Source organism: Ranitomeya imitator, chromosome 7 (genome assembly GCF_032444005.1).
Source record: "Ranitomeya imitator isolate aRanImi1 chromosome 7, aRanImi1.pri, whole genome shotgun sequence".
Classification (NCBI taxonomy): domain Eukaryota; kingdom Metazoa; phylum Chordata; class Amphibia; order Anura; family Dendrobatidae; genus Ranitomeya; species Ranitomeya imitator.
In genome coordinates this window covers 157,691,102-157,703,507 of record NC_091288.1, presented here as the reverse complement: position 1 = coordinate 157,703,507, position 12,406 = coordinate 157,691,102, and the positions used below count along the sequence as shown (strand labels likewise).

The 12,406-nt window shown below is 42.9% G+C and overlaps 1 protein-coding gene across 1 annotated transcript in view; it reads left to right on the top strand.

The window, feature by feature from the left end:
- C7H16orf89 (chromosome 7 C16orf89 homolog) overlaps positions 1 to 6,952 on the top strand; it is a 217,850-nt gene extending 210,898 nt beyond the window's left edge. The window contains exon 8 of the mRNA XM_069733963.1: positions 6,593 to 6,952. Within this exon, the coding sequence (XP_069590064.1) occupies positions 6,593 to 6,627 (35 nt within the window). The 3' untranslated portion in view covers positions 6,628 to 6,952. The remainder of the gene's footprint in view (positions 1 to 6,592) is intronic.
- The last annotated feature ends 5,454 nt before the right edge of the window (positions 6,953 to 12,406 follow it).

Genomic DNA, 12,406 nt, shown 5'->3' with positions numbered 1-12,406 from the left:
GCTGGCTCTGTTGTATCTGCTGCTGGCTCTGTTGTATCTGCTGCATCAACAGCCTGTTGGTCTCTTGCTGCCTTTGCTCCTGCTGGACCAAGTGTTTCAGCAGGTCCTCCATTTTCTCCGGCAATGCTTGCTGGCTTGCAACAGCCTTGACCCAGGACATTCAAAAATAAACTCACGTCTCGTCTCCGCTGGGAACGCTGCTCGCAGGTCTCCACCAATTGTAGCGATTTCACTCACTCAGCTGCGACGGCTGACACTCAGGAGACGTGTTCCTTTAAAGTTCACTGGGTTTATTGCTTCATAAACCATGTGGCAAAACAACAGAAAGCAAAATAGCCTTTGGTTCAGGCAAAGGAAAACAAGTGTCCAGTTCATCCGGCTCAGTCCTGAAGCCGAACACACTCAGGAGGGTTTCACCTCCACACATATCTGCTGTGTAAAGGATTAGCCAGTCTTATATAGGACTAACCACACCCAGTAACCCATCACATGATTAGCCATGTGGTCTGACATCACCACAGGTCCTGAAACACAAACATATGGTTATATAAAACAACGCAATATTCCGGGCTACATTACAGCAACAAGGCACTTATGTGGCACATACCTCCCATCGACTACACACCCTTTAGCCATGCTACACTTTTCATAAAGTCACACTGCGGTGCTGTGATTCGTGGCCTTGAGCAGTAAATATTTTGGCCGCTCACACACGTCCTTACACCTGCTTCAGACTGGGCGGCCTCTGCTGATCCCTTCTCGCATGCCGCGGCCATGAGGCTGCACAGTCTGAAGAAGGCGGAAGGAGATGAGTTAAGACAGGTGAAGATATGCACTGCTCGTGCCCATCAATCACACCCTCGCAGTCAAAATAAGACAACGAGGAGCATTGTTTCAGGCAGGGCGGACGCACAGGCGCAACAAGCCAACCAATGATGTCAGAAGACGGGAAGCGCTACCAAGGGGGGTGCTGCGTATCATTAGAAAGGAAAGTCACACCTCAGGGACAGTGGAATGGTCTCAATGAGACACATTGTGTACGTTTTGAGTTCCACGTGGGCAAGGACAAAAAGTCAGCCACCTTGTACAAATGCAGCAGTACTGCTGTACAAGGTGGCTGTTATACATAGAAACACCTGGGGGTGGGGGGCAGGCTCCCTTCAATTTCAGTTCATGTGCCTGCGTGGCGTTTGCAGGACACGTTGCCAGCTACACAGCAGGGGAACAGCTGGCGGTGCTGAACCCCACTAACACATTGGCTGGTGTTTTTCTCTGTGCAGCTAGCATGTCCGGGCAGAAACTGGCGTTGTTTGAGCCCAGGGTCAGCAGGAGGAGGAGAGGAGCAAAGTGTAGGCCGAAGCCTGCACTGGTGGCAGCTTTTGGTCGGTTGTGCCAGCGTGGCTTGTGCTGGACACGTTGCCGACTACACAGCAGGGGAACAGCTGGCGGTGCTGAACCCCACTAACACATTGGCTGGTGTTTTTCTCTGTGCAGCTAGCATGTCCGGGCAGAAACTGGCGTTGTTTGAGCCCAGGGTCAGCAGGAGGAGGAGAGGAGCAAAGTGTAGGCCGAAGCCTGCACTGGTGGCAGCTTTTGTTCTGTTGTGCCAGCGTGGCTTGTGCTGGACACGTTGCCGACTACACAGCAGGGGAACAGCTGGCGTTGCTAAACCCCACTAACACATTGACTGGTGTTTTTCTCTGTGCAGCTAGCAGTTCCGGGCAAAAACTAGCGGTGTTTGAGCCCAGGGTCAGCAGGAGGAGGAGAGGAGCAGAGTGTAGGCCGAAGCCTGCACTGGTGGCAGCTTTTGGTCAGTTGTGCCAGCGTGGCTTGTGCTGGACACGATGCCGACTACACAGCAGGGGAACAGCTGGCGGTGCTGAACCCCACTAACACATTGGCTGGTGTTTTTCTCTGTGCAGCTAGCATGTCCGGGCAGAAACTGGCGGTGTTTGAGCCCGGGGTCAGCAGGAGGAGGAGAGGAGCAGAGTGTAGGCCGAAGCCTGCACTGGTGGCAGCTTTTGGTCGGTTGTGCCAGCATGGCTTGTGCTGGACACGATGCCAACTACACAGCAGGGGAACAGCTGGCGGTGCTGAACCCCACGAACACATTGACTGGTGTTTTTCTCTGTGCAGCTAGCAGTTCCGGGCAGAAACTAGCGGTTTTTGAGCCCAGGGTCAGCAGGAGGAGTAGAGGAGCAGAGTGTAGGCCGAAGCCTAGTTGAACCAATTTCAAAGGTTACCTTTAACCCCCCCCTCAGGTGTTGCAAGGTACAAGAGCCACACCTTGAACAGCATTAATGATGCACAAGTCAAAAGTTGCTCTATTTAATTTTGCTCCTTGCACACGCTGAATTAAACACGTACACTATTTAGCCCATTATACTGTCAAACAGTAGTGGAGGCGTGACTACTAGTCTTTTTAAGGAGACGCAGCACAGGTGTACAAATTTACACCTAGGTGCTGGGCGCAGATTCCTTACCGTTGTTATTTGCAGTACAGGAAACTGCGCTCTTGTGTTATCCCTTGGCAATACCCTGTTAGTGCAGGCCGTCTCATGACCTCATTTCATATTGGCCGGTGCGGTTAACGATGGCCATAAATCCCAGACCCACAGTGGCTTTTCCTAAAGTCACACTGCGGTGCTGGGATTCGTGGCCTTGTGCAGTAAATATGTTCGCCGCTCACACATGTCCTTACACCTGCTTCAGACTGGGCGGCCTCAGCTGATCCCTTATCGCATGCCGCGGCCATGAGGCCGCACAGTCAGAAGAAGGCGGAAGGAGGGGAGTGAAGACAGGGGAACATATGCACTGCTCGTGCCCATCAATCACACCCTCGCAGTCAAAATATATGAGACAACGGGGGGCGTTGTGTCGGGCAGGGGGGACGCACAGGCACAGCCAGCCAACCAATAATGTCAGGAGACGGGCAGCGCTAACAATGGGGGTGCTGCGTGTCATTAAAAAGGAAAGTCACACCTCAGGGACATTGTAATGGTCTGTAATGAGACACATTTTGTACTTGTTGAGTTCCACGTGTGCAAGGAGAAAAAGTCAGCCACCTTGTACAAATGCAGCAGTACTGCTGTACAAGGTGGCTGTTATACATAGAAACACCTGGGGGGGTGGGGGGCAGGCTCCCTTCAATTTCAGTTCATGTGCCTGCGTGGCGTTTGCAGGACACGTTGCCAGCTACACAGCAGGGGAACAGCTGGCGGTGCTGAACCCCACTAACACATTGGCTGGTGTTTTTCTCTGTGCAGCTAACATGTCCGGGCAGAAACTGGCGTTGTTTGAGCCCAGGGTCAGCAGGAGGAGGAGAGGAGCAAAGTGTAGGCCGAAGCCTGCACTGGTGGCAGCTTTTGGTCAGTTGTGCCAGCGTGGCTTGTGCTGGACACGATGCCGACTACACAGCAGGGGAACAGCTGGCGGTGCTGAACCCCACTAACACATTGGCTGGTGTTTTTCTCTGTGCAGCTAGCATGTCCGGGCAGAAACTGGCGGTGTTTGAGCCCGGGGTCAGCAGGAGGAGGAGAGGAGCAGAGTGTAGGCCGAAGCCTGCACTGGTGGCAGCTTTTGGTCGGTTGTGCCAGCGTGGCTTGTGCTGGACACGATGCTGTTAAAAATCGTTATTGCGCAAAAATATCTAATCAAGACTTAACCAGGTGCGTTATTCTTACAAGAAAAATGTCATGATATTCTGACGAAAGTATAGTGGTTTATTGAGTTATCCACCATCGCAACAAAAACATAAAAGGTAGATGAAACAATTACAAACAGAGTGTCCATGTGTAAATATCAGCGCTTCTCCTGTTACTCATCTTTAAAAGGTAGAATGGTAAAAGTCATCTGTCTGTGTGAAGTCTGAAGTCATCATGGCATGGAGTAGCTAACAGCTGTTGTTCCTCGTGTCTTGTCTCATGTCCATGGAGAATGATGGTGAAGGAAGGGAGGTGACCGTCCCACGTGACAAAAAGCCCTCCACCCTCCTTAGAGACGTTATTTATATGGTTTCTACAGATCACGTGTCTTCTGTATATGGAGTTAACTTATACTCTGAGCTACATACACAGAAATAGCTTTTGATAGTGTCAGCAAGAAACCATGTGCTCGGTACAGAATAATTAATATTTAACAATTCCCCCTTTTGAGGGTGATAGACATTGATTGGAACCCTCAAATTAAAATAATAATAGAATCTTCTTTCTTCTTTGGCAAAATGATGTAATAAATAATATCAATAATAATATTGTTATATGTTCTCAATAATATAATGATATGTAAATTCATGTTATGGTAATTCATGTTATGGTAAGCCGTGACTAATATTCATATAAAATATATATATTATACTTCCCTATATCTACTTGAAGCATCTCAGGTGTGATGTCATCTAATGTCATCTGGTCTTCATCTTGGTTCTTCTTCTTGGTTCTTTCAAACAATCTTTAATATGTCTTTTGCAATAGATGATGGCATGTAGATATGTAGAGACCGTGTGTCATGTGTCAATCAAAGTCCATAAATTCAAATGTTGATAAGAAAACAAAGTCCATAGATGAAATGTCGCTTTAATATCTGTGCAGTGTCACTTTTAGAGACCTGGACTTACATTGGCTCGCCTTGGAAATCATCTGGAATCCTCATATCATCCGTGCTGGTCTTGGGACACGTGTGACGTCTTTGGTCGGCACAGCAAGGGTTACATTGACTCTTCCTTGCCAAACATAGCACCATAACCAGTCCTTAGTGCACAGGACACATGTCAGGGTTGTAGCGTCCTGACAATTACCTGAGTGTTCACCAGCTTTCATGGAAGTCTTATAGGTGATAGGAAACCACTGGAACGTAATAACACAGTTCATCTTTGATACTGTACTCATAGTCAGTGATGGATGCTGTAGTTGTGAATGGTGACATGAATTGTATTTGACACAGTCTATTACTCAGAAATCATAGCATTGTTACCTTGTGGAACTTCTGGATTACGGCTTTTCTTCTTGCAACTTTTAAGAATCAATTGAATTTAGAAAAATGAAATGTCTTTATTAACGTATCTCCGGTATCTTGATTGAAGTCTTCATTCCCTATTCTATACCAAATCTGGTAATTTCCCTAACTTATAATATCACAGCGTACCATAGCAATCAATAATATCCACATAATTATTAAATTATATTAATATGAAATTTATATTTAGAAAATAAAATAATAATAATAATATATTATTAACCATATTCTTCATTGAACATTTTTATGTCATAGGTGTAATTTCTTTTTGAACCCATAGATGTCAGTATGTCTTTTATGTAACAAGTGCTGATATTTAGTATTAAAACTTTATTAATTTATGTTCAGTAGACCAATAATATGTAAGTATGTATAGCCATGAACCAAAATAAGAATATATATATGAATAAATGAATGAATGAGTGAAAGAATTGTTGTATTTAACTCAGAATTGAAATTTTCTTATATAATGAAACCATATGATCACTATATTTGATCAAGCAATATTCTTGTATTAGACATTACTTTATGAAATATAGATTTTTTCTTGAGATAAAAAAATAAAAATGAAAAATAGAAAAATAAAAATGAGAATAAAAAATAAAAATAAGAATAAGGCCTTTATATGTTGATGACAAATGCTGAGGTTATGTCTCAGTAACACATTCCCTTAATATTTTCCTCATGTAGATGTTGTCATAACCTTGGATTACCAAAATATTGAAATTATGCAGCTTTGCATATAATACCCTTCATTAGAGAAAAAAATGACTTTTATAATATTTATTGTTATTGTACCCAATAATACCTTATTAATATTTCTTTATTAAAATGTGTAAAGAAGAGGTATTGATGAAATGTGATGATGTGATCAGGATCAAAAACACATTTCCCCCTTAATATCAAAAAATATTATTTTATGAAAAAATTAATTTGTAAAAACCCAAGTGAAAAATCATTATTTTTATAACTGTCATATCAACTTGTGCCATATATTTGTTTGAAGATGTGTACTCATCTATGTAACTATAAAAAAAAACACTGAATATCATAAAATTATAATTTGGAAAAATTATTCTAAATGTAGGTTTTCTAGAAAAATCATATTGATGTATTATTGTACTTATTAAATAATAATCACCAAAGAAATATATGTTGCATAATAATATTTAAATATATCTTAATATTCTAATAATTTAACTGAATCCTATTATTATTATTTTTTTTTTTAAACACACAGTTGTTGGGTTTTTTTTCTGACATACCATAAATCATGAGGCCTCAGTCAAACTGTGCATACACATTCCACATTCCACATACCACGCTCTGGTCACTCTTACATCACATCTCATGTCAAATTCACTCAGCAGCTGCTCATATGTTCTCTCACCTGTCACATGTGACTCACATAGACGTTCACAATACATTTCACATACAAAGAATAAAAAACATGTATATTAACCCAAAATATTGTATCCTAATTATCAATCAATGCGCATTGTAATCTATTAAATTTAGTATTCTAATATTCCTTTGAATATTCCCCAAATATTATCTAACACTATGTTTTAACCTATAGAAAGGACTCCTCCATTTACAAGAAACCCGAGTTGAATGTTTCACAGCTAATCCTGAAACAAGCCTGTAACTGAATCCGGTTGAATGCAAGTAAAGGCTGAGGAAAATTCCTAAAGTTAAAAATCAAGGCTATATGATATTCCTTAACTCACAGCTGTCACGTCATGCACCATGCAGTGGGAGGAAAAAAAAAACACGTTTTAGATTATTACAGAAAGAAAATTTACATGTAGTACACACATTTTTAGGTTGTTAGATATATTATTTATTTTTAAGTGTTAAATATATAAAAATCATGCAGTTAATATAACTTCCTGTGTGAATAAGACATAAATTCATGAAACAGGTATTTTTTGTTCAATCCTCGCTTTGAAAGTAAAATTCTAAGGGAAATGAAAGATAAAGGTTAATTTCATATTTATTTCAAAACAAAATAATTTAGATATCTTATACATATGTATATACTTAATAAATGTATTTAATTGTAATTCTAAATATTATTACTGGAGTAAATTTTAATTATTTCACTATATATATAAAAATGCAGTTAATATAATCTCTACTTATACAAATATGCTAAAATATTTACTGTATATTATATTAATATATGTAACTGCAGAATTATATTGAAATAGAATAATTACATATTAATAAATAATACATTGTATAACTCATCATATAATATAATTACATATTTAGCCAATTCCTATCCCAAAATGTAACTCTCTGTCGATTATCTGAAGTGCTTTATTTAGTAAGGTCAGATTTAACCCTATGGACTCTTTGAAGAGCTGCTGTGATAATGGAGTGTTCAGCTGAGCTCCCCCTGGGATACTCACCTGCTTCCGTCTGTCAGTTTCCGCCATCTTTAGAGACAGATCTGAGCCTTCAGATTTTAAATCTTTCAGAGAAATTTCTTTAATAGACTCCTGAATCTTTTCATACGGTTTGTAACAAATATGTAATTTTCTTCGTACTTCATAGATTTGATTTTGGATCAGATTTGAAGATTTTGATTTTGGCTTTTGATAAGATTGAATTCTGACTGGTTTCAAAAACTTAGTAAAATGTGTTTTCCTTTCAAGATTCTCGTGTTTTCTAGAAAAATCAAGGGATTTTGCGCATTCGTATAAAGAATTTTTCTGTGTAGCAATTATACGAGATACAGGATTTAAGAATTTAAACTTGTTTACAAAACAATTTATCATGGATTGTTGATTCAAATTCGTACAGACCAATTTATAAGTCCTTTCAAAAATGGACATGAATGTAAAAGTACATTCTTTCTGGCCAATCTTCAATTTTAGAAGAATATCAAGATCTGGATAATTTTCTTTTAATCCACAGAAAATCAAAATTCTTAATCTTTCTACATCAGTCATATTTTCATACTCCTCATTCTGCATTTCTAATGAATATCTTCTGATAAAAGTTACTGGCAGCCAAATTTTAAACAAATTATTTTTCTCCTGATTAGTCAAATCAAACTTATCAGCAAAACTTTCAAATATCTCTGAATTTCTGCACACATGGATTTTGTCATCATATGCAGGAATGATTTTGCATAATTTTAGCAGGATTTTCCTAGATTTAAGTTGGAGTTGGGCCTCTGAGTCGTCTATTTTTAGTGGCCCTTGTACATCTGTCCCTCGTAGATCATCTTTGTCAATTGTCATGTCTCCTTCACTTCCTCCATCTTGTTTTTCATCTTGTGTCACGTCAATGTCACTTTGGGTGGCCACACACACGTATGTCACATCTTCCTCACTCTTCTCATTACAGTCAATCTTGGGAACATCATTAGTTTCCTTAGAAATTCTTTCTACACTGTCTTTTTTGGACTTCTCTGTCACAAACTCGTTAAATACATAAACCATATGTAAGATATTTTTAAGTTGCTCTTTTTCTTTTTTCTTAGACATTAGCTTAGAATCTAAATTCAAATTCGAATTCGCTATTCTGCATTCTGCAAATAAATTAGACCAAAATATTTCTAAGCTAGATCCGTACAAACTTACAAATTCTATCTGACTTGATTTAGCATATGAATTTATCAAATCCATTTGTCTTACCTTGAAATCTCAGCTTGTAATCCCTTTGCTTTTACAACGCTGGGCTCCGGACTTCAGCACGGCTATTTTTAGCACATCTATCTTCAGCACTACCAGTGCTTGCTGTCAATCCGTCTGACACCTGTTAAAGTCTTCGTAATTCGTAGGTTCTTGTATGAGTTCTTTGTGACTTGAAGTTTTGAAGTGGAATTCCTGAATACTTGCACAATCTAGCGGAACTCTTCTGTCTTCCCCCGTGTGCAAGAAGAAGGAAATTCACGCAAAAATAGCACAAAAAATCAAAACTGGCTGGCTAGGCCAAATGTTAAAAATCGTTATTGCGCAAAAATATCTAATCAAGACTTAACCAGGTGCGTTATTCTTACAAGAAAAATGTCATGATATTCTGACGAAAGTATAGTGGTTTATTGAGTTATCCACCATCGCAACAAAAACATAAAAGGTAGATGAAACAATTACAAACAGAGTGTCCATGTGTAAATATCAGCGCTTCTCCTGTTACTCATCTTTAAAAGGTAGAATGGTAAAAGTCATCTGTCTGTGTGAAGTCTGAAGTCATCATGGCATGGAGTAGCTAACAGCTGTTGTTCCTCGTGTCTTGTCTCATGTCCATGGAGAATGATGGTGAAGGAAGGGAGGTGACCGTCCCACGTGACAAAAAGCCCTCCACCCTCCTTAGAGACGTTATTTATATGGTTTCTACAGATCACGTGTCTTCTGTATATGGAGTTAACTTATACTCTGAGCTACATACACAGAAATAGCTTTTGATAGTGTCAGCAAGAAACCATGTGCTCGGTACAGAATAATTAATATTTAACAGATGCCAACTACACAGCAGGGGAACAGCTGGCGGTGCTGAACCCCACGAACACATTGACTGGTGTTTTTCTCTGTGCAGCTAGCAGTTCCGGGCAGAAACTAGCGGTGTTTGAGCCCAGGGTCAGCAGGAGGAGTAGAGGAGCAGAGTGTAGGCCGAAGCCTAGTTGAACCAATTTCAAAGGTTACCTTTAACCCCCCCCTCAGGTGTTGCAAGGTACAAGAGCCACACCTTGAACAGCATTAATGATGCACAAGTCAAAGGTTGCTCTATTTAATTTTGCTCCTTGCACACACTGAATAAAACACGTACACTATTTAGCCCATTATACTGTCAAACAGTAGTGGAGGCGTGACTTGTCTTTTTAAGGAGATGCAGCACAGGTGTCAAAATTTACACCTAGCTGCTGTGCGCAGATTCCTGAGCGTTGTTATTTGCTGTACAGGAGTCTGCGCTATTGTGATCCCTTGGCCATGCGCTGTGAGCGCTTCCTGTCTTCTGACCTCATTTAATGTCGGCCGTTACGGTTAGCGATGGACATGAATCCCAGACCCACAGTGTGTTTTCAAAAAATCACACTGCGTGGCTGGGATTCGTGGCCTTGTTCAGTAAATATGTTTGACGCTCACACATGTCCTTACACCTGCTTCAGACTGGGCGGCCTCATCTGATCCCTTATCGCCTGCCGCGGCCATGAGGACACCCAGTCTGAAGAAGGCGGAAGGAGATGAGTGAACACAGGCAAACATATGCACTGCACATGCCCATCAATCACACCCTCGCTGTCCAAAAAAATAAGACACCGAGGGGCGTTGTTTCGAGCAGGGCAGACGCACAGGCGCAGCCAGCTAACCAATGATGTCAAAAGACGGGCAGCGCTAACAAGGGTGGTGCTGCGTATCATTAGAAAGGAAAGTCACACCTCAGGGACAGTGGAATGGTCTCAATGAGACACATTTTGTACGTGTTGAGTTCCACGTGGGCAAGGAGAAAAAGTCAGCCACCTTGTACAAATGCAGCAGTACTGCTGTACAAGGTGGCTGTTTTACATAGAAACACCTGGGGGTGGGGGGCAGGCTCCCTTCAATTTCAGTTCATGTGCCTGCGTGGCGTTTGCAGGTCACGTTGCAAGCTACACAGCAGGGGAACAGCTGGCGTTGCTGAACCCCACTGACACATTGACTGGTGTTTTTCTCTGTGCAGCTCGCATGTCCGGGCAAAAACTTGCGGTGTTAGAGCCCAGGGTCAGCAGGAGGAGGAGAGGAGCAATGTGTAGGCCGAAGCCTGCACTGGTGGCAGCTTTTGGTCAGTTGTGCCAGCGTGGCTTGTGCTGGACACGATGCCGGCTACACAGCGTGGGAACAGCTGGCGGTGCTGAACCCCACTAACACATTGGCTGGTGTTTTTCTCTGTGCAGCTAGCACTTCCGGGCAGAAACTGGCGGTGTTTGAGCCCAGGGTCAGCAGGAGGAGGAGAGGAGCAGAGTGTAGGCCGAAGCCTGCACTGGTGGCAGCTTTTGGTCAGTTGTGCCAGCGTGGCTTGTGCTGGACACGATGCCGACTACACAGCAGGGGAACAGCTGGCGGTGCTGAACCCCACTAACACATTGACTGGTGTTTTTCTCTGTGCAGCTAGCAGTTCCGGGCAAAAACTAGCAATGTTTGAGCCCAGGGTCAGCAGGAGAGGAGCAGAGTGTAGGCCGAAGCCTAGTTGAACCAATTTCAAAGGTTACCTTTAACCCCCCTCAGGTGTTGCAAGGTACAAGAGCCACACCTTGTGCAGCATTAATGCTGCACAAGTAAAAGGTTGCTCTATTTGGTTTGCTCCTTGCACACGCTGAGTAAAACACGTACACTATTTAGCCCATTATACTGTCAAACAGTTGTGGAGGCGTGACTTGTCTTTTTAAGGAGACGCAGCACAGGTGTCAAAATTTGCACCTAGGTACTGGGCGCAGATTCCTGAGCGTTGTTATTTGCTGTACAGGAGTCTGCGCTATTGTGATCCCTTGGCCATGCGCTGTGAGCGCTTCCTGTCTTCTGACCTCATTTCATGTCGGCCGTTGCGGTTAGCGATGGACATGAATCCCAGACCCACAGTGTGTTTTCAAAAAATCACACTGCGTGGCTGGGATTCGTGGCCTTGTGCAGTAAATAGGTTTGCCGCTCACACATGTCCTTACACCTGCTCCAGACTGGGCGGCCTCATCTGATCCCTTATCGCCTACCACGGCCAGGAGGCCGCGCAGTCTGAAGAAGGCGGAAGGAGATGAGTTAAGACAGGCGAACATATGCACTGCTCGTGCCCATAAACCACACCCTCGCTGACAAAATAAATATGACAACGAGGGGAGTTGTTTCTAGCAGGGCGGATGCACAGGCGCAGCCAGCTAACCATGATGACAAAAGACGGGAAACGCTACCAAGGGGGGTGCTGCGTATCATTAGAAAGGAAAGTCACACCTCAGGGACAGTGGAATGGTCTCAATGAGACACATTTTGTACGTGTTGAGTTCCACGTGGGCAAGGAGAAAAAGTCAGCCACCTTGTACAAATGCAGCAGTACTGCTGTACTAGGTGGCTGTTATACATAGAAACACCTGGGGGGGTGGGGCCAGGTTCCCTTTAATTTCAGTTCATGTGCCTGCGTGGCGTTTGCAGGTCACGTTGCCGGCTACACAGCAGGGGAACAGCTGGCGTTGCTGAACCCCACTAACACATTGGCTGGTGTTTTTCTCTGTGCAGCTAGCACTTCCGGGCAAAAACTAGCGGTGTTTGAGCCCAGGGTCAGCAGGAGGAGGAGAGGAGCAGAGTGTAGGCCGAAGCCTGCACTGGTGGCAGCTTTTGTTCTGTTGTGCCAGCGTGGCTTGTGCTGGACACGTTGCCGACTACACAGCAGGGGAACAGCTGGCGGTGCTGAACCC